The sequence below is a fragment of the Apaloderma vittatum genome, unplaced genomic scaffold, assembly GCF_000703405.1.
Source record: "Apaloderma vittatum isolate BGI_N311 unplaced genomic scaffold, ASM70340v1 scaffold9552, whole genome shotgun sequence".
NCBI classification, from domain to species: domain Eukaryota; kingdom Metazoa; phylum Chordata; class Aves; order Trogoniformes; family Trogonidae; genus Apaloderma; species Apaloderma vittatum.
The window spans coordinates 1,071-23,318 of NW_009703061.1; the positions used below are offsets into that span (position 1 = coordinate 1,071).

The window sequence follows — 22,248 nt, forward strand, 5'->3', positions numbered from 1 at the left end:
AAGGACTTGAGTCCAGAAGAGGGCAACAAAGCTGGTGAGGGGCCTGGAGAATAGACCTTATGAGGAGCATTTGAGGGAGCTGGGTCTGTTCAGTTTGACGAAGAGGAGGCTGAGAGGGGACCTCATCATGCTCTACAATTACTTGAAAGGACATTGTTGGTGCTGGTCTCTTCTCACAGGTAATTAGGGACAGAACCAGGGGGAATGGTTGCAAGTTGCAACAGGGCAGGTTTAGGCTGGACATTAGGAAGAAATTCTTCACAGAAAGAGTGGTCAGACACTGGAACAGACTGCCTAGGGAGGTGGTTGAGTCGCCATCCCTGGATGTGTTTAAGTGTCGTTTAGATGGGGTGTTGGGTGATATGGTTTAGGGGTGACCTTGTAGTGTAGGGTCAATGGTTGAACTCGATGATCCCAAGGGTCTTTTCCAACCTGAATTGTTCTATGATTCTATGACTTCATATGATGTCAAAAGCCTGACGTTATTATGTCTATCATAGCTTTAGTGGAGCTGCTTGTGCATTACAGCATTTTCTGATGGAAATTATTCCCCTAGAGTATTTGAAAAGTTTTAGATTTGGAGTACACACGAGTCACCACTTCACGGTACACTAACATTAAAATTCCAGTTGACAGCCCAGCTGTTTCAGCTGTTAGTTACAAGTTAATCAGTGGGCTTCCATAACTCCTCCTTGATATGTCGATACTTAGCTCCAGTGATCATTCAGTTCTTACAGTTTTCAGTTCAAAGCCTAAATGCATAAACCTTAGAAATCACAGAGAACGAAATAAAAAGTTGTGTTGTTCTTTTTTAATGGGCTTACCCATTCAAAAGCTTAGAATGCTGCTGCTACTTCAGAAACTACCAAGTAGTCTATTTTTTGTTGTAATGCCTGCTTTTGAAGCAAATGGTGAAGAGAGGCGTAACAGCAAACAAGATATAGATTAGATATAAAGGCCAAAGGACAAATGAGTTACAGAGAAGCCACTGGTTCTTTTGAAAGCCAATTATAGGCCATATAACCCTTTAAACATAGTCACTTTTTAAAATCAGTGACAACACTCTAGGATTCTGAAATTAGTCAGGATCACTTCTTCATTTGCATTGCAGTAGATAAGAGAGCAAACCTGTGGCTGTGCCTGCCCTGTCTGCTCCCCCAAAAGATGATTGTCCCACAGTCTACACAAACGTGGTGCCTCCGGACCTGCCTGCTTGGGGAGATAACACACAAGAAACATTACGCATCTGTGCAAACCAGAAATCTGTGTGATGTTCTCCAAACTAGAGACTGTGACCGAGCCCAACATCCTTAGCATCACACCATCAGCCTCCTTGCAGTTGCCTTTGGATCTCCCTGGCGAGTCTCTGCGGTTGCAGAGGGGCTCATTCGCCCTCCTCGTCGCTGCATTTTCGAGGGAGAAATGAAAGGCTGCAGTGTCACCTCTCACCACGAGATGGTGAGTGTTTTCGGATGGTTAGAGGGGAACAGGCTTTTGATAAGACTTTTGAGTTGGTGAACTCAGCTTCAGAGAAAGTAGAGACAAATTAGGACCAAAAAAAAGCTAATAAACTATTTATGGGATTGTGAATGAACTGCAGTTTAAGAGGAGTAGGGTAAGCTCATGTATATTGGGCACATGAAAAAACATCCTCAGCTTAGACTCAAGATATTATTGCTAGTGTGGCAATATCCTGGCTCTTCCTGTTAGGAAACTTTTTAATTGAGTAGATGTGTTTTATGTCATCAACAACATGAACTTTTGGTTAATTTGGACACAAAAAGCATTCTCTAACTAAATATTTGATAATTTTCAAGCAAACTCACAATTTAAAAAGCACCTTCATGTGGCTACATAAAGTAGCGTATCTGTCTCATGCTGTATACAGATACACAGAACACATTTGTTATCCACGTTACTAACACACTTGGCCTTGCTTCTGGCATTTTCTCAAAAAAAGCTGAGATGCAGCTGTAAATAACTACGATTTTCAGTCAAGGAAACTTATTTCTGTACATGCATCAGAGGAAAGGGAAAGTTAACACCACAGGCATTACTTCTCACCAATTATTTCTGACAGAAGCTACATCTTTTTCATCTCTTCTCCAATTTTAATCCTCATCTTCATAGCACTCTAAAGGCCAGTAAACAAAGCCTGAGCAAACTCAACACACCAATACTCTTTCATGTCAGAGTTCAAAAAGGCCAAAGGTACAGAGGGTACAGACAAGCTTTTCCCAAGTCTGTCAACTCTTTGCTGTCATTTTCTTCTAAGATGGAATCAGTCCCAGTCCTTGGCCAAGGTACAGGCAAACAAATACTACAAGCTCCACCTTTCAAATTCTTCTTAGCGCTGCTCATATTCTGCCTGTCTGACCAGTAGACCTGACCTTCCCTACCCAGCTAAGGCTAACAACTGATTATTACCATGCAATTAGCACTAGCTGAGCATAGGGGCTAGGAAAAGCACTTTTCTGTCAGAACAAGCAATAAACCCAAGTTCTCATTTAATGACGCTCCGCCCTACTGTCCAAAACACACTCAAAGCTTAAAACTTACAAGATATATTGAAATTAGTTACGAAAAACTAATTGCTCTTCTTTCATGGACATAAGAATACGTACGCTGCAAAAATTACACAAGTGGGCTGCTCTTGAAATTACTGTAAATGCCATGCATTTCCTTTGACTTCTTTTAATCAGTTCTGCTGTCTGACAAATAATTTCCAACTATCTGGCTCCAAGTCAGCAGTGTTACCTAACTTAAACCACCAGAAGGCAGAAATTACTTTTTTTTTTTTCCCACTTGCCTAACAGCTTGACGTGGAACTGTGGGAGGCAGTCAGTTTGAGACAGTGAAAAATACACCATCTCTTCCACAAAGTGCTGCCCAGACTGAGCAGCCACTCTCCATTATTCACTAGTGACTCAGGAAGAAGTACCATTTACAGTTTCTGTACAATTTAGTTCTGAGCAAGCACCCGGGGCCATGCCGACTGCCCTGTCCTTTATGGTAGGCTTCCAACCTACCCACCTTCCAACCTACCAACCTCAAACCCATCTTGCATTCCTTGCGTCATACAGATCAAAGGGAAGGGACTGCAGCAAGTAAGGCAACTGGACACCATCACCGTTTTGTTGGGGACACCCCATAGTTGACCTAACAGCAAAATGAGGGGCTTCCGGAGCACAGAACTGTAACTTCACTGTTGAAGAACAATTATTAGGCTCACCATGTCTTAGATAAAGTTGCAGGAATGAAAGAATACAGTGGTTTGAATATCTTCACAGAAGCTAAAGTGGGTGGGAAGGGCACAGAAATGGCAGCCAAAGCACTGGAAATCCCTGAAGGCAGAGTGGGTCTTGTACACGAAGAGGAGAAAGATATAATGGAACAAAGCTGATGGTCCAGTGGAGCCTTTTCAGTCTCATGGGATTCTCTAAGCTTCATGATCAGATTGGTTCTTAATTCAGGAAGAGTTTACTCAGTTTAGGTTTCATACTTCTGTAGAGTTAGCAACTCCAATGCAAGTTTCTAGATAAACATCTTTGCTCACCATCTTATGAAATTTAACTCTTTTTTTTTTATATGGAAAAGATAAAACAACCTTTTTTGAACAGCAGTATCTGTTGCAAATATAGGTGCTTTAAGATGCCACAGATCTTGTATATAAGATTTTTTTTTTACACAGCACTAGTTGATAGTTCAGTGGTTCCAAGGTGGCTGGTGAGAAGGAAAACAGCTGTTTCTCTAGCTGTAATAAAAACAAATACAATAAAGTACTGACAATCTATATTTCTTCTACAAATAGTATACATTATAACAGAAGATAGAAGAATAAGCTAAACACTCAGACCCACTATCTTGTAAACAGATATAAAGAAGTGTGTACATCTCAATTCATGCCATACAAAGAAGAAAAAAAAATATTTCAAGTATACTGAGTAATCCAGTGTGTGATAAAGTTTAAGGCTAACATTTTCAACCTTCAGTGCTGAATTGATACAGAATCCACCTATGAACTCTCAGAAGCAGCTTTATTTCCATGAGACGTGAATCCTTGCAGCTGACATTGACCTTTCAAGAATCTCAAGGGATCAGAACTCATTTCCAGAAGACAACAGTGTTTCTTCAAAATTTTACCAGTTTTAGCCAGAAAAGAGGAAAAGGGGTAGATTTCAGCTGAACATTTTGATTCGGAAATGCTGCTGCATCATGTCGTGTTCCCATTGTGAGTCTTAGGTGAGGGCTCCAGCTCCTTGCTGGTCTACCAAAGGAGAGCATACCCTAATACTATGCACTTATAGCTCTGGTATGTTATGTGAGAGAGAAAAGCTGCTGGCTTACAGGTCAGCAATCATCACCCAGAAGAACAACTTAATGCACAGACACATGATCCTAAATCATGTATATATTAGGCCCAAGGCATGGGGATTATGTTGGACAAGCTGCACTATGAGCTATTTGCACCTACACAGTGGATGCCTCTGTAGGAACTGAAACTAGCAGGCAGCCTAGCCACAGCAGAAGTCCTTAAAGCTGATTCTAGCGCTTCTAACGAAAGACAGAGGTATCAGCAAAAGTTAAAGAGTTGGCAGGCATCTATCAGGAAAGCTCTGTTCCTAGAAGAGGAACATGAAACATTTGAACTGCAGAGTCTCAACAAAATACAGCAGTACAATTTCCTCTCTAAAATACTGCTAGAAAACTTACTGTTCTAAAGAGTGGAAGGTATTTTAAGGAATGTTAAAAAAAAGTTATTAAAAATTCCAGTCTTCCACAAGGTTTTAAAAAAAGAGAAACTTCAAACCTCCAATTTAGGACAGTCTTTTCACCTTGAAACTGGATCTTCAGCTTCTTAAAGTCATTCAAATAAAGCTAATTTATGTCACCCCAGAACTAGAGCCTGACATTGAACATGCTAGTCTTTACTTCTAGGTCCTCTGTAACCATATCACTCAATAGCTATACTACAGTAGTATTAGAGGTCCATTTTCATTCTCTTACAGTAACAAAATCAGTATACAGCACTAGACTTCCCTCACCTTTGCTACTAATTCTTAGTCATTTCTACTCAAGAAAAGTAAACAGTGCATCAGCCTGTACCCCATTCTAGTTTCGTCCCACATCGTGACATACTGTTCACCAGTGCTTTGGTATATACACCTATGTACATATTAGTATTGTCCAAGATGCTTTTAGAAAGGGTAACAACAAGAAGCATTTTTAAAGTCACAATGTTCTTGTATGTGGCATTATAGCTCTAAGAACTTTACACATCATATTGTATAACTGATTTTTCAGGAGGTTTTTTCTTCAACATTAGAACACGTAAGCATGGTAGGAAAAAGACCAATTTCTAAAATATTTTAAATGTAAACAGTGTAATTCAGAGTATCAAAATTCTTTGAGAAACTTAATCTAAGCCACCATAAGTGCTTTAATAATCATCCGCCTGGACTGTAGAGAAATTCACCTCTTAATTTCCCATCACAGTGGCTTTAATCAAATACAGAAACTTGTACTACTTTCACACAAGTGTGCAGCTACTTTGGTGTGGGACAGAAAGTAGGTCAACTCACAGGACTGTAAAGGAAACTACCACCTGTGAAAAACAAAGTTGTACTCAATACTGAGCATGTAACATGACATGGTTTAGTGGTGGACATGGCATCACTGGGTTAATGGTTGGACTTGATCTTAAAGGTCTTTTCCAACCTAAAAGATTCTGTGGTACTGTGGGTGAGGCATTAGCTGTTACCTCACGCTGCAAAGCAAGAGGCATTTGCAGTAAACATATAAGGACACTCAGAGTGTATATGGTCTTCAAAACTTTGGAAAATAATTTTAAGTACAAAGCATTTTAATTGGTTTCATTGGTCCCTAGTGGTTACGGGTTGGAGAGTCTCTCTGACTTGCATGACTTCTATAGCAAATACATGCCCTATGATGTAGAAGTGTGCAAATAATTATTTTGTTAGACAGCTTTTCTTGTTTAGAAAAGAGACTTAAAGCTTAATTTGCTTGAATGTGATGTTGAAAAATTGATTTAATTGTAACATGCAAATCCAAACTGCTGCTTGGAACACAGAGGTGTTCCTGTGCCAAAATCAGTGTCATAAAGCTTAAAAAACAAAATATTTTTTTAAAGGAAGAAAAAAACCCCTCATCTTCTACCAGGTAGAATATATAAAATTCTGGAAGGCCTTCCTGAAAGGCCAAGAGACTTGCCTTCAAATTGTGGCTTTCCCAATAGCAACAGCACACAACTGATATGGTTCCCAACTATTGCAACAAAACCAGTGGTCTGGCTTTTTCATTCCTCTTCTGCTTAGGAAGCCTATGAACAGCAGCAAGAAACCGAGGGCATCTGTAGACTCAAGAACACAACCTGCGTTATTCCATGCACTTTTGGAAGGTCATCTTTGCAACCCTGAGGGCACAGAACAGGTGTATGTGTACACAGTACATGAAGCTTACACAGTATACAAACCATCAGTACAGGCTTGCTCTCTCTTGCAAGGGAAACTTCCCACATATTAGGGGCAGCCAGTCCCAGCATTTAACATGTATGGCCTAACAACTTATTTTGACCTAGAAGTCATTCTGGTAAGTTCTGTTCCCTCGCTTGGGCCATTCCTCCTCCACCCATTTCAGCAGCACTTTCACAACATCTATCCTCTTATAAAATTTACAGAGATCAATCAGCTGCTCCACAGTCCGGTCACTGTTCCGTAGCAAGAACTCCAAGGTGGGACTTTGGGGCTTCTGTTCAAGGAAACACAATTCGTCGTAAGTCATCCCCCACTTGCTTGCTAAATTTCTCCAGTTTTTCACTGTTGGGTGGCAGGGGTCCAGCTTTAGCCTCACTGTGTACAACAAGTCCTCATCATTGAGCATGTCACTGATGGTTGGCGCACGGAATAAGCACACGGAGCAGGTGCCATTTTCCTTGCAGCTTTTCTTGAGCTCTGCAATAAAAACCATTACACGGGGAGAGGTTAGCATCGATTGCTGTGATTTCACCAGGAACAAAATCTAAAAGCACAAAGGGTTGAAGAGCATTATGTTCCTGTGAATTGTTTCTGAAAAAGTCAAAGGACACGTAATGCCTTTCCTTATGAAGTATCCATGAAGTTAACTTTCTAAGACTTCTCTCTTCACTACGCTCAGTGGCTACAATCAAAACTACAGTAATTTTGAAGTACCATAATTATAGTTTTATAGAAAAGGCATGTAACAATCCAGTGTGTGAGCTGAGATATGCCCCCTTTTTGTGTTTGGGAACTAAGTTGCTTCCTCGAATCTGCCATAAACCCTGCTTCTATAACCAACAGAATTATATGTGCATTAAGTGCATCCTGCATACATATGTTGTAGGATGAAGGAAAAAGAATTGCAATTCTGAGCTGCTGCCTTTGTAACAACATGAAATATTTGCACCAGGAGAATCTCTGTTGACAACTGCAAACACATCTAACATCTAGTACCTTAACACACCGAAAAAGTGGAAAAGTTCCTTTGCTTTGGAAAGTCACTTGCAATAAAAACTGTGCCTGTTCTACCAAGCCAGCCTATTTAAAATATACCTTACGGAAGGGAATAAAGCGCATACTCCTCCACATGTAAGAAAAATAAAAATACCAAGCTGCTGGAAGTAGGTGGTGATATGTTCTAAAACCTGCATCAAATACTGAAAATTGCTATTTAAAGGTCTTCCACACACAACAGTCAATATCTCCCCAGCATTATGAATGATGTGGTGCTATCAGACTGTATTATATATTAATAACCCATAAAAGCCTGTAGAAAGTAGTTCCAGTCATACCTCTAGTTAAGCACTAACACCAAGTCCTTTAACATCACAGTAGTGTATGGCATTGTTTAAGCATTTTGGCTGTAGATATGACCTTAAGTCTCCCTGCTCCTTTTTGAAGGCTTTTGGTATCTCCAAAGAGACGTAAATAATGGGCACAGCCTAGAAGCACTTTCTGAAGCTTTTGTTCTCCAGCCTCATTATATGCATTGAAACAGGGAAGTAACTGGTCCTCCTTGCAATGAAACTCTTTGAAAAGGGACACCACAATAAGAAAACTGATATTAGGTGAAAGACTAAAAACACAACAGAAAATGGACACACAATTTACAAGTGTTGGATCAGTGCTAGTCTAAGAGAACTGAACTGTATCTCTAGCAAAGGCCAAATCTGATACTTAGAGCCACCTACTCATATAGACAACAGCATCTGTTAAGGTTGGGATTTTGGGGTGAGGTGTTTGGTTTTTTTTTCATTTGCAGTAGTTATTGTGTGAAAATTCCAGAAAGACTGTCAAATTGTGAGCTGAATGTAGCTCCTACACGCACTTTTGATTTTTTTTGTTTTTAATGGAAGAACAGGCTATTGTTCTAACACTGCTCATCAGCCTGCTTTTTTAGCAGGCCAAAGACAACTTCTGAGGCTTTCAACAAGTTAAGACCTGCAGGAACAACACTGCTGCTAACATTTAACTTCATACAAATGCTTAGATTCCCTGTTAAGGGGAAGCATGTTCTGGTGACATCTTTGCTCACAGGTATTCCACAGGCCTTGCAGCTGTCCTCTGCAGAAATATATGTTAACTATTCTGTTCTTCTTGTGCAGCCTAAACTTTTGCTGAAGCGAGACAAAGCTTGCTTGCTGCACTCATACCAAGATTTAGAGATACAAACAAGGCAAAATGAATGCAATCCAACCAAAGTTCTGGCTGAGCTCAAAGGGCAGGAGAGCACCCTATCTCCATTTCATCTTATTTTGCTTTGCAAGGATGCCAGATTAAGTTTTATCCTCCAATAGAAGAAGGGAAGAAGGGGTAAAGAAAACACAGGGCATAGTTATACATAAACAAAACTAAACCAACCTGCTTCTTGTACTATACTGTGTGCAGACTATCAGAAGCATTATAAAGAATCCTACTCTTCTACAATGCCCTAGGTTAGATACTGACAAGAAATTATGACGTACCCATCTAATCACAGGAGCTTCATGCTACGTGATAGGACAACCTTCTTTACTAAGAGGAAATTCTCACTTGTTCACTGTTAGATTAACAGGGTTGTACACATCGTGTGCAAACTCCCTGCCCGCAACAGAGGTCACACAATTAGAGGATAAAGCCCCACAGCCCACTGCCAGCTTCTGCTCTCTCCAGATACCTGTTTACAGATTTCTTCCAAAGGTGGATGTACTAGGTGTATTTGGAAAGCCAATTTGTATTGGTCTGCATAATCAATCACCATCCCCTTAGAACAAAGAAGAAGATGTAAATAACATGGGTAATGAGCTCCACAAGCATTGATTACCCAGGCAGTTCTCAGTTATGAAATGTAGCAGTTTTAAATAAAGTACTTTCAAAGAAAATCTAGGAATAAAGTACATAGAACAGTAAAGCTGACATATTACCTGAAAGTGATTCGTCAGTATGGTTTTGTGTGTCTTTGTCTTCAGGCTACAAAGCAGAAAACAAATATAAATTAAAACAATGTATTTGAACACCAGAATGACTGTTTTACAAGTGGCAGGAGATTACTCAGAAGAATCCTGAGCTACCTGTAAAGTCAGATAGGGAATATATCTGGGTTTGAGGAATTCCTGACAATGCAGTCCTTTCAGGCAGCATTTTCATGCTTTGGCTCACAAAACTGCGCTGTTGGTTGTCTCAGTTAACAACTTCATCTTTACTAATGATAGGCTATGGGGTTACATTGTCTGAATAATTTGTTCATAAATCCTCAACAGCTGTTTAACAATTCATTTGGTTTGATTGAAAAGATTTTTAAAAAATGCTTTGTAATGAAAAAACCCAAGAATTTTGCCTGTAACATGCAGCAGTAAGGAACCGTTTCACTGATTTAGGAAAAGTGCAGGAGTTTTTTTTTACAAACTTCTTTACACACATAGGAAGGTTTTCTAGACAACAGGTGGACTTGAACATTTCTGCTGGCTCACATCTAACCCTCCTCCTGTTTGAAGTAAACATTTCTTCAGTGGCTTTTTGCCTGGTAATTAAGCATAATGAAATTACTTTGCAGCTTGAGACTGAAACACACGTCGTAACATTTTGATTCTACTGTTTTGAGAGCAACATCTCAAAACTGGAAGGACTGCACCTTGATCCCAGAACTGCGGGAAACTGCAGCTGCCCTTACTTTAACTATGCAGGTGTGGAGCCAGGTGAAATAGCTTTCTTCTGTTGAGGATTTAAAGATGAAAGCAGAAGGGGATTTTCCTCTTAGCTGCAATAAAGTATTGTTGATTTTTTTGTATTGCGTCATTCTTCCAAATCTATCACAGCAGGCTTCTTAACATTTTGCTAGCTGTGCATGCAAACACAAGTCAATTGGGGAAAAATACAGTGTAATAAGATACTCTATTCCTACCTGCTACACCTTCTTTACTAAGAAATCCTCTAAAAATAGAACATAGGCAGTTTCAGTTGATGTGGTAAACACACATACATTCACAGTCAAATTATAAAGAAGGTAAACTATCTCCAAAATATTTAAAGACTTTGTTAGGAAAAGAAAAAATTTGCATGTTGTTTTCAGCATTTCTTTATTCCCTGAAAACTGCAAGATCACACATGCAAGATGATTTCATACCACAAGATGCCTGCTCTCTGCTCGAAAGATCTCATGCTGCACGTGCCACTTGCAACAGGATAATCCTTGCCATTATCTTCTAGTAGTTTATTTTTCCATTGGCACCACATAAACTTTCTCTGGATAGAGCTTTTTAAACATGAACTCAATCTTCATGGCAATATGTGAGCATCCAAAGTTTAAGAAAAATCTGGAGACTCTGATTTTAGCCATTGTCTCCATTCCCACAAATTTCTTAAAAAGGTAGAACATTATTACTGAGCCCTGAAGGGCAAATCCCCAGAAGGTTAACTCACAGCACAGCCTCCTCAGAGATCTGATTCAAGAGAAACAAGCAAATAAATGCAAAAGGGGGAAAACAAAGCAAAACAAAACAAACAACAAAAAAAAGGAAACAAAAGGAAAAGTGGATGCTGTTCACTTAGTTTGCACTAAGTTGTTGACTTGCTGTTCTGAACTTTAGTAATGTTTCCCAGACTTTATGAATTCATGAAAGTAAAAAGAGTGGCTAGTATTGCAAGAAATGCAAAGAAAAACAGGGATCGTAGAATAGTTTCAGCTGGAAGAGACCCTGAAAGTCATTGAGTCCAGCCTTTGTCCCAGCCCTATCAACCTACTAAGCTATGTTCCCCAATGCAACACGTAGTCGGCTCTTAAACACCTCCAGGAATTGCAACTCAACCACCTCCCTGGGCAGCCTGTTCCAATGCCTGACAACCTTTTCAGTCTTCCTAATGTCTAACCTGCACCTCCTCTGGTGCAATTTAAATCCATGTCCCCTCATCCTATTGCTCTCCACGAGGGAGAATAGACCAACTCCTGCCTCTCTACAACCTCCCTTCAAGTAGTTATAGAGAGCAATGAGGTCTCCCCTCAATCTCCTCAAAGCTGCAGCTGTTGCATTGGCCGGGAATCGAACCCAGGCCTCCCATATGGCAGGCAAGAATTCTACCACTGAACCACCAATGCCAGATGCTTACCTGTGCCATACATCAATTCAAAATTTGTATTTTTACAGACAAGTTACTATCCACTTATCAAGTCAGATGAATTTGGGTTTAGTCACAATCATTTTCTTGCAACATAATTGCAGTAAGACAATGTAGTGTTACTGCCCGTGAAATGAAGGCACTAAACAAGAATATTTCTACCCACAACTAAAATCCAATCAACCTCTGCAGGTCTAATTAAAGCCATAAACCTATGCAACCTGAAGACAAGCAGAAAGCTTTCCAGCTCTGTAGAACCATTAACAACCCTGTACACTTAAATATCTTCATAGTGATTCTAAGCTGGCAATAAATGTTCTCTTCTTAATGATGGGAATGAGATCGTTACCTCCATCATCTGTGAAATGCATACCAAACTCATGTTTGTTTCTGATGAAATTCAGCTGGGACTCTGACATATGGAACTCCTTTTAATTCTTTGTCTCAATGGAAAATGCTCGTTCATTTGCTTTCTCCAAGTTTTCTGCTCAACCCAAAGAAAATCAATTTGAAATTCAGCAAATAACAGTCACTTGAAAGATAGTAACCATGGAGCATGGGGGTTACTCTGCACTGCTCAGCCTATGGCAATGTAAGATTGCACAAACGGCAGAGAGTGTTTCCACTCCTGCAAGAACAGTGTCCCAAAGTCAAAACAGAACAGTCAAATGCCTCCCCTTAAGAGCAAAACACAAGGAGTCCAAAGCCAAGCACTCCTTACTTCTTTCACTTATTCTCTGCCTTGACTCTAGTTTAGAGGGAGAGCATGCATGGTTCTTCTTCGGAGCATCTACACGCTAATGTAAACCTATTTAAACTACATGTTCATGTTAATGTACATGTTAATTATGAAATAACCTTTCTTTTGCTCTTTTCCACAAAAACTCAGTTCATTGGATTATTGAAACGAGAGTCTACTTCTGGTCTGTTTTACTGAGTAATTCTGTGCTCTCAGATACAGTCTGAAAATACATTTATTTGTTAAGATACTTATTGAATCAGCAGCAATAACTTAGTTTACACTCAAGCATTATTTTTCTCACCTGTTGGATTAGGCCAGAATCTGACGTAAGGGTCTTGATGTTCACAGATGCAATTTCCAGCGTAACTTGATCTGTTAGGTATTCCTCATCTAAGACAAAGACTGTTAAACACTATAGGCTTCCATCCAAATCCAAATTTAAATAGTAAGACTATAAAATATAAATTATACTATTCAGAAGGTAACTCCATCTTATGATCAGTCACTGGGAAACGTTGGATTAGAAGCCAAGAATACTAAATTGGCAGAGACTGCAACAATCATGCAGAGCATGACTGTGTGAAGAAAAATAATCCTTGCAGAGATTGGGTGGTAGTAGAGCAGTTGTGTTTTAAACAAACACCACAGGATTTTTGAAGCAAGAGCCATGTTTCAGAAAGCTGATCAGAGAATATTAACTGAACCAGCACATCAAAATAGGCTGAAGATGACTGTCACAAGTCACTGTAATTTTTGCTTTGCTATTTTCATCACAATGATAACAGCTGAGATATGTACTACACATATTTATCTTTTATTCTGCCCCTTTGTGAATTAGGCTTATCCTGCTTAACTACTACACAGGAGTTGTCTGAAGCACAGAAATAATTGGTTTCATGGTATTTATCAACTGCCCTAGAAGTCCACCGAAAAGCACAACATTCCCCAGTACACCACAGACTCTATTCACCTTTCAAGCTTCACTTCAGCCCTCAGAGTGGTGCACCAGGGATACATAAGCCCTTTGTAAACCTTGTGTAAACAGACAAATCTCACTCTGCACGATTAATAAGGTCATCATCACTAAACCATCTGCATAATTCCCCTGGTTCAGGTGCTGATCAGACATTAATACGAGCTTAGAAGAGGTTATAGTCTACACATTTTTACACATAAACACTCCATGGTGGTGACGATGTTTGCTGTGCTGATACGTATCCATTTCTTGTTTATTTAGTGGTAAGATCTCACTAAAGAACAGCTATTATCTTTACAAATCATGAGATAACAGGAAGAAGACATATTTCCTTATCTCACTCAAGAAATTGATCTGAATCGAAGAATTAATCCTTACACTTGCAAGGAAAAAACGATTACGTTTTTTTCTGGTTTGATAAGACCCTCTGCAGGGTCAATGTTTAATAAAGATCATCTTTATTCTTTATGACTGTAGGTCCAGAAACAACACTATTATTATTATTATTATTATTATTATTATTATTATTATTATTATTATTATTATGTTTATGTCTGAAAATGCAGAGTATGGGCATCAAAATTCCACTTCATTTGTGTGGATATGTGTGAAATCTGTTTTTGAGTGGAGGTAGAACTATAATCAAAACAGGGTGTAAACACTAAGCATTGTCCTGCAAGATGCAAATTTCCCTCATCTCACCTTTAATTCATAGTCAGTAGAGGGTGTTAAGAACATTAATAAGTTATGGTCCCAAAATGATCCATTAATTAATTTGGCTATAAAAGCCAAAGAATGGACCCCTCCCTGCTGCCCCAGCAAATGTACCGTCTATTCAAATATTAAATCTGAAGCAAACATAATTTTGTGTTACAGAGAATCAGACCTGCACATCTCTAAACAGTTTTTAGGTCACAGTTTCATATTCCTAATTTTTTAAGGAAATAGTGATGAAAACTCATTCTCGGGAAAAAAAAAATCACAGAAAAGGACTAAGTATTAAGAGGTATTTGTATCACTTTCAGCTCTAAAGGGGAAATGTCAAACTATATTAGTGCTTGCGTCTTTTTACACTTACAGGAGAAAACAGAAACTAAAATTAAAAATAAACCAAGATGATTTCCTTTCTACAGAAAGTGCTGACTTTTCTACTTCCTCTCAGCTTTCCTTTTTAAATTAAATGCATTTAAAACATGCAATCATCTCAGTTTTCAAACAACTTCAGCAAATTTGAAATATAGAATTTATCGAATTAATTTTGAGAAGGACCTACTGTCATGGATGAAATAAAAAACAGAGCATGGAAAAGAATGTTACAGAGAAAATGCTTTAGTGCTAATAAACAATTTTGAAGTAACAAACCATCGGCTTGCAAATAAACAGAAAGTAGTTTATGATTTCAGATAGTTCTCATCCTACATTCTCCTTCCCTGCTGAGCACTTCTGAGAAGCTCATTTTCTCTGGCTGGCTCCTTCAAGCCCCCAGTATAGCCTCTAACTTTATTTAACCTCAGTGGTGTATTGCTCACACTTCTCAGTAAAAGCTCCACTGTGACTGGTTTCCGAATAGTTTTCTGTGCCTCTCTCTGCTGCAGACCTGCTGTGCAACACAGGGTAGAGAACACATTACCTGCAGAGAGCTCCTCAGCTGAGCCTCTGCCAATGTATTCCCTGGACAAATGCCAACAGTGAAGCCTGGGATGACCAACAAATAAAAATAAAAAACAACACCCCCCTCTCCCTGTGTCAAGAAAACCATAATATGTGGGATATTCACACTGTATAATCCAAATATTTGACCTTGGTGCAATACAGAACTTGCACTCCCTCACTGCACTTACAGTGAGGAGAGGCAGGATCTTGTGCAAAGCGGATCTCTGTGAGGTTCCCAAGCAGACAGTATTTAACACCTGCTGAAGGTAAAAGGTGGTGTGAAGAGTTAATTGGTTACATGGCTGAGAATGCAATCAGAGCCAAGAGACCTGGAAGGTATTTCTGGAGGCATGATAATCTCTTTGAACCCACCTTCTACCATTACCCTGTCTCTACCACCAGTTCTGTGAACACTCTCTTTTGATGGCACCGCTGTGTTGTCCTTGCAGACTGAGAACCAAGATCTGATGACAGTTTTTGACTGCCTTCTAAATCAAAACTAAAAATACTGAAGATGACACTACATTTAAAACATCAACATCTATGAAAAAGTAAGAGTATTTTAATCTGCTGTAGAACACCAATGGTTTTATGGCACATAACACAGATCTATGATGCCTGAATAGAAAAAGTTCACAATACTTACCTTTAGGTATACCTGTGTCTTGGACAGGATATTTTTCAGTCTGTCACAAAAAGGTGAGATATAGATATTTGTTATTTTAAGTGTAATTGTGCTGGAGAAAGAGTATATAAAACTTCCTAATTATAGTTGGCTCTCTTAAACTGAGACTAGTTGATCTGTCTACAATCAGCTACAGTTACACTCTTATGTGAGAATCGAGATGCTACTAACACTACTGATTAGCATGTGCAAAAGCAAAAATTTGTTGCTTTGCTTCAGTATTTATAAAGGTATTACTTTTTAGTGAAAAAGTAGAGATTAAGAAAGAAATTTTGCATTTAAATAGCGAGATAATCTAGAAAAGGTAATGCATACCAGCAGGAACAGAGGATGACTTCAAAAGCTCTTTTAGCAGATACAGGCTTTTAGTAAAGAGTTACTGTGCTGAAAGAAATTAGTGTCCTTCTGCTGTAAAGCTTGTAACCAAGCAAATAGACAAAAGAAATCTTTAAGGGACTAGAGGGGGGATAGATATGGCAACTTTCCCTCACCTTTTAAAAAAGCTTCCCTTAGCAGAGCATCTAATTTAGTCAGTCCACAAAAATAATTACAAAGTCTATACCTTTTATTAAAACTTGCTCACACAAATGCATGTACACAGACTGCAGCAATGGATCCCAGTGAAGGATCAGCACTGAAAGTACTAGTGAAATTTCAGAGTTTCCAGCTGGCTCCCTGTTGCAAAGCTTCAAAATGGAAAGAAAACACCAAGGCAAAGCAATAGCTTGCTCACTTACCATCCATAAAATAAATCAACACATTTCTATCTACATAACTACATCAGACAACAGTCTTCTTTGCACTACGCAGCACTGTAACCTTTCCCCAGGGAAAACAATCCATAGCAACGTTAAAAAAAGAATTCTTCCAAGCCTTTGCAGAATTTGGTATTATTTCTACCTGATATAATCCTTGTCTCAGCATAAAATTGACATGTTTAAGATCCCAAGACCCCAAAAACCTCTCACACTGTTTGCCAGCAAGCACTAGAGAGCACTGTTTGGTCTTTTCCTAGGTTTCCCCCACACCCGCTGTAAGACATCGCTGTTTGGTCTTACCTTTCCTGGACTTGACTCATCAGACAGAATAGGTACAGAAAGGAATAATAACTTAGTAAAATTGAAATTTTAAGCCTTAGGTGGGTTTTCTTATCCCTCCAACCCATATAGACAGAAGAATGTCAGCACCACTCCTTCTTGTTTGTTTCAGTGTTGGGGGGTTTTTGTGTGTTTGTTTGTTTGTTTGTTTGTTTTAAATAAAAAAAAAGTACTGTCATAGCCTCTAGAGGCTATCCTATGGAGAGTTCAGCTGATAACATCCAATTCAGCTTAAATACCTATTGGTATTTTTATTCACACTTTAATTGCACAGGGTTAGTGCATTAAAATTTGTTTTGGATAAGCAAGCCCCTATACAAACATGTGGTTTGAATTAATATTCTTGAATGTTTTACCTCACTTCTGCACTGCTTAACTGTAGAAAGCTATAATGATTTTAACTACATTAGACTAGGAACACGTACCATTGTTAAAGATAGAGTGCTTGGATCTGTATCCTCCACCGGCTCTTTTGCTGCATGATCTGCTGGAAATAAGAAAGCTTTATCACTGCATAATCCTCAAAATATTTCTTTGTCTGACCAAGACTTTATCTATGCAGCCACTGCATGCATTATGTCAAATTACATTTCCACAAGAAAACATGACGAATCAGAAAATGTCAGAGCTACTAGCATACAGACAAGAAACTCAACTCTAAACTAGCACAAGATAGACTTAAATTAAAATTCTAAATGATAAAAAAAAAATCACAAAGCAGTTCTGCAATAAAGAGTAAAATCCAGCAAACTTGCTAAAAGTTTTGATCTCCTACTCACATCACTCCATTTCTCCTCAAACCAATAATTCAAAGAGTAAACCTACCCACTACAACAAAAATACTATAATAAACAGCAGATTGTAGTACAAAACCTAATAAAAAACATACCTGAGGTAACCATTAATTATTTGTATACAATAGAATCATAAATTTCAATTATATTAACATCAAAAGAATACAAAAATAAATCTTCAAAGTACTTGCAGATAAATCATTACATGTCAACCCCTCTGCATCAATGGTTAAACTGACAAATAATAGTGGCGCACCGACCAAAAGCTCAGAAAGAACCCGGAACAAATCTCACACAGAAGTCAGGGTTCACAAAGCCACTCCTGTCAACGAACATCATTCTGCTCTTTCCTCAAGGGAATCTCTTCTGTTGAGAAGCATCACGTTTTCAAAAACTGAAAAGCATTTTAAATTATGTAGTAGGATTTTTCACTGTATTCTTGTCACTCTCATTCTAAAATGACTTATACTTGCCACAAGCACACATCATTAAATGTTTTCAGGCCACTTGGGCAGGCGCACCCTTCGCTGCATGAAAAACTGGCGGGATGGTCGGGCCCAAAGAGAGGTGCTGGATGGAGTTAAGGCCACCTGGCGGCTGGCCACAAGTAGCGTTCCCCAGGGCTCAGTGTTGGGGCCAGTTCTCTTTAATATCTTTATCAACGACCTGGACAAGGGGATGGAGCGCTAAGTTTGCAGACAACACCAGGAGTTTTGATCTGGGTGAGGGGAAGAAGGCTCTGCAGAGGGATCTAGCTGTATTGTTGGGCCAAGGCCAGTTGTACGAGGCTGAACAAGGCCAAGGGCCAGGTCCTGCCCTTGGGTCACAACAAGCCCAGGCAGCACTACAGGCTTGGGAAGAGTGGCTGGGGAAGCTGCTGGGCAGAAAAGCACCTGGAGGTGTTTCCAACCAACACAGTTCTATGACTCTGTGATTATGGGAGACTGTTCAGAGCCTCAGCTCAGATTAGTGCACGTGGCCAACAGTAGGAAAATGATTGTCCTTCTGTACTCATCACTGATGAGACTGCACCTCAAATCCTGTGTTCAGCTTTGGGCCCCTCACTACAAGGAACAGAGTGAGGTGCTGGAGTGTGTCCAGAGAAGGGCAACAAAGGTGGTGAAGGGTCTTATGAGGAGCAGCTGGGGCTGTTCAGCCTGCAACCAAGAGGCTGAGGGGAGACCTTCTTGCTCTCTACAACTGCCTGAAAGGAGGTTGTAGTGAGGTGGGGGCTGGTCTCTTCTCCCAAGTAACAAGCCATAGGATAAGACAATATGGCCTCAGGTTGCATAGGAGAGATTTATATTGGACATTAAGCAAAATCTCTTCACCAGAGGGGTTGTCAAGCATTGGAACAGGCTGTCCAGGGAAGTGGTCGAGTCATCATCCCTCGAGGTATTTAAAAGATGTGTAGATGTGGTGCTTAGGCACATGGTTTAGTGGTGAACTTGGTGGTGTTAGGTTAACTTAGGTTGGACTTGATGATCTTAAAGGTCTTTTTCTAAATGATTCTATGTTCTAAAGCATAAGACAACACAAGCCAGTAGCATAAATAGGCCTGAAAATAAAAAATGTGGGACTGAGGCTGTCGCAGGGCTCCAGCACAGAGCAGTTCTCCCTCCTGCTTCTGTGAGGCTGCCCCATCAGCAGCAGTTCCTGGGTGTCCAGCCCAGTGCCCAGCCCTCTCTGCAATGCCTCGAGAAGTCTTTCTCAGCAATAGTACCCATAGGAAAATCTCATGTGTTGTCCAGGCAGGGGTCAGATCTACAAGGTCTGAGCACTGCCTTTGCACACAGATACACTGAATGTTTTAAAAAGGCACAGTTCTATGAAATTTCAGATGAGGATGTTCACGCTCCAGTACAAAGTTTAGGAAGACGTATGAAGAAGAGGAAAAAAATGCTAACAAAAACCCCATAGAATCATAGAATGTTCAGGGTTGGAAGGGACCTCTAAAGATGACCTAGTCCAACCCTCCTGCCAGAGCAAGATCACCTAGGGCAGGCCACACAGGAATGCATCCAGGCAGGTTTTGAAAGTCTCCACACATGCTCCTTTTTTGCAAATATTAAATCCCTACTCTAGAAATGTGGTATTAACAGAATGTTCTGGATAAAGCCTACCCTGATGGCAAGGGACAGAACAAACTGCCAAAAGGCTCCCAGCCCAGATGCTGAGAGGTTGAGAGTCAGACTGGGATATGAGAAAATACAATCTAGCGTAAGACATTGCATGAGAGTAGGGCCAAAAATGAAGGATCCAAGTGGGAACTGCAGTGAAGAACTGTGAAAGAACTGGAAAGGGAGTTCAGGCAAAGAGAGAAGCCCATCCTGTAAATGAAGGCTGAAAAAGTAGGTGGTACTGGGAGCCAAAGAAAAGCTCCAGGGAAGAAGACCAGCCCAGGCTTCCCCTAGTCTACCTGTTACTTTCACTGTCAGCAAAGACACAACAAACCCTCTGGCGAATCACACAACTTACTGCCAGCTTATTCTGGAGGCTTTACAGCTCCTTCTTATGGATTCTTATGTGCATTAAAAAAAAAATTAGAATACGTTTTCTTTTGCCCTTGTAATGTAAGAGGAGCCTTGAGGTAGATGAAAGCAAAACTCATATCCCACAAAAGGTCCATGCCCTGATGAACGCTGGTGGCTACTATAGCTATGGTAAGGGCTTCATCCCCTATATTCTATCTCGAAGATACGGCCAAGTACATTGTGACACTGGTAATTTACTTTCCACAATCCAGAAGGAAGCACTGAAAATAATGTGAGAAGGTCCACAAATACAGGCATTTGAAATAGAGACATGACAGACCCCAGGGTGACTCTACAACAGCTGATGAGGAACAGCGTGGTACCTCTAATTGACTCCTACTTTCCAGGTCTCACACAGAAACACATTCACTGTGAATATGTGACTACATCCTTCTTGCTTAGTATCCATCCTGAAAATATTTTAAATGGTATTTCTGCTCCTACATCTCAATTGTTTTCCTTTTGTTTTTCTAGTTCTTCATGAAGAATACAAATTTTCATGGGTTTTAGGTTGCAGAGCATGACCAAGTCTCGACATTTTCTCTAAGTGGCACGTGTGTGTATTACTATTTGTACTTAAGAATAAAGACTCCACTTATTGGCTGTGGATGATTCACCATGGTCTTGTTGACCACTGATAACTTGCAAACCATAGACTTAATATTTAACAGTGAATAAGGCAATTAACATGCTGTGTCTTCTCTCCTGCACATATCTCCCATAGCATTCTGCAGGTCATGTCATATGGCTGGATGCAGGTGCACAAAACAGCAGGGAGGAAAGTTCTGTGTTTATCTCAAACGTAAAACATTCAGGTTTGCATGTTGAAAGGCCGACAGGAAATACAGGTAACACTTGACTGACTATTCAGTGTAGATCACCTGATTTCACAGCTACTTTGACAGACAGCTTGGTAACATCACCCGGGATCCCTTGAAAAAATCACTATCACATACTCCCCACTGACACTGTAGAGCTAGTGGCCTACATTTACTCCCCTATGCTTCTGCCAGGAACCACACATGAGTTAACTCAGATGGGCGTACATTGGCATGTGCAAACTGACTCGGACAGACATAAGTCACGTTCGGTGGTTGCTTCCAAGGTTCCTGTCTGCTTCCCAACACCTTAATGCTGCTCAGTGGCAACTATGGCTCTTGTGTCTGAGCCTGTCCAGTACAACCAGCCTGTAAAAAGAGCAGCAGACTTGTACCCATCACCACCATTTCTCTCTGTACAATACTGCTACTCTAAAGGGAATGCAATGCACTCACCAGTGTGAACAATTTGTCAACTTTGTATATACATATTCAAACTTCTAATCCCATATCTGCTCTTCATCCTTGCACTGAAAGGAAGTCTGAAGGTAATTTTGGAGACCTCAGCATTTTGACTTTTAAGTGGAAGGGGGTCCACAAAGCACCACATAGCGGAGATGGTACTCCCCTCTGTTACAGTTTCTCCATGCAACATAGCCTTGACACAACTAGTAGTGAATAAAGCATGTAAGGTCTACTATAGGTATGCAGTTCAGCCATACACATAATAATAAGACCTCTTTCACACCAGGGTTGGGCATATACATTACTAGTATAACTCAGTACAATCAAACAAAACGATCACTCTAATACTAATGTTGTTCACAGAGATGAAGCTTTTGATTAAACCTAAATCGACAGCAGTGCTTTGACCAGCAGCACGTGAATGACCAGAGAAGGAAATACAGTATATTATATTCGAATATACAATTCTCTGAAAAATCTAAGTCCATCAGCACTTCTGCACTTTTAGTTAAAGTGCTCAAAACTTTGTCACTGTTTGAGCAGATAGGTCGGGAAAAGCTGTGGTGCTGGCACACACCTGAGATGAGGTACTCAAGTCATTTGCACCACTAGCCACATAAGTTAAAGAGTGTGAACTTCCTAACCGCCTGGAGTCTGGCATTTTAAGAAAATGCCTTTTTAATGCACTGTTAGCAAGTACAAGCTAAGTTACAGGCTAAACACTGGCGCAGGCTTGACAAGACAAGTTGCACCAAATCACAAAAGCAGAGCACATGATAAATCATTACCGTGTTTAATTACCGTGTGCAGAGGGGGAAGGGAGCAACCAACAAACCCTTTGAATCGCGGCCGGGGCT

General features: G+C 40.0%; 1 protein-coding gene and 1 non-coding gene across 2 annotated transcripts; both read right to left on the minus strand.

Moving 5' to 3' along the window:
- Nucleotides 1–6,169: 6,169 nt before the first annotated feature.
- Nucleotides 6,170–17,261, minus strand: EDARADD (EDAR-associated death domain). Its single transcript, XM_009864473.1, has 5 exons — nt 17,206–17,261; nt 15,645–15,684; nt 12,671–12,759; nt 9,440–9,485; nt 6,170–6,971 (listed from the first exon to the last, which is right to left on the minus strand). Exons 1-5 carry the CDS (start codon nt 17,206–17,208, stop codon nt 6,595–6,597), a joined length of 555 nt encoding a protein of 184 aa, XP_009862775.1. The 5' UTR covers nt 17,209–17,261; the 3' UTR covers nt 6,170–6,594.
- On the minus strand, nt 11,537–11,607 carry TRNAG-GCC. Its single transcript has one exon. It is a non-coding gene; the product is annotated as a tRNA-Gly (tRNA).
- Nucleotides 17,262–22,248: the final 4,987 nt, after the last annotated feature.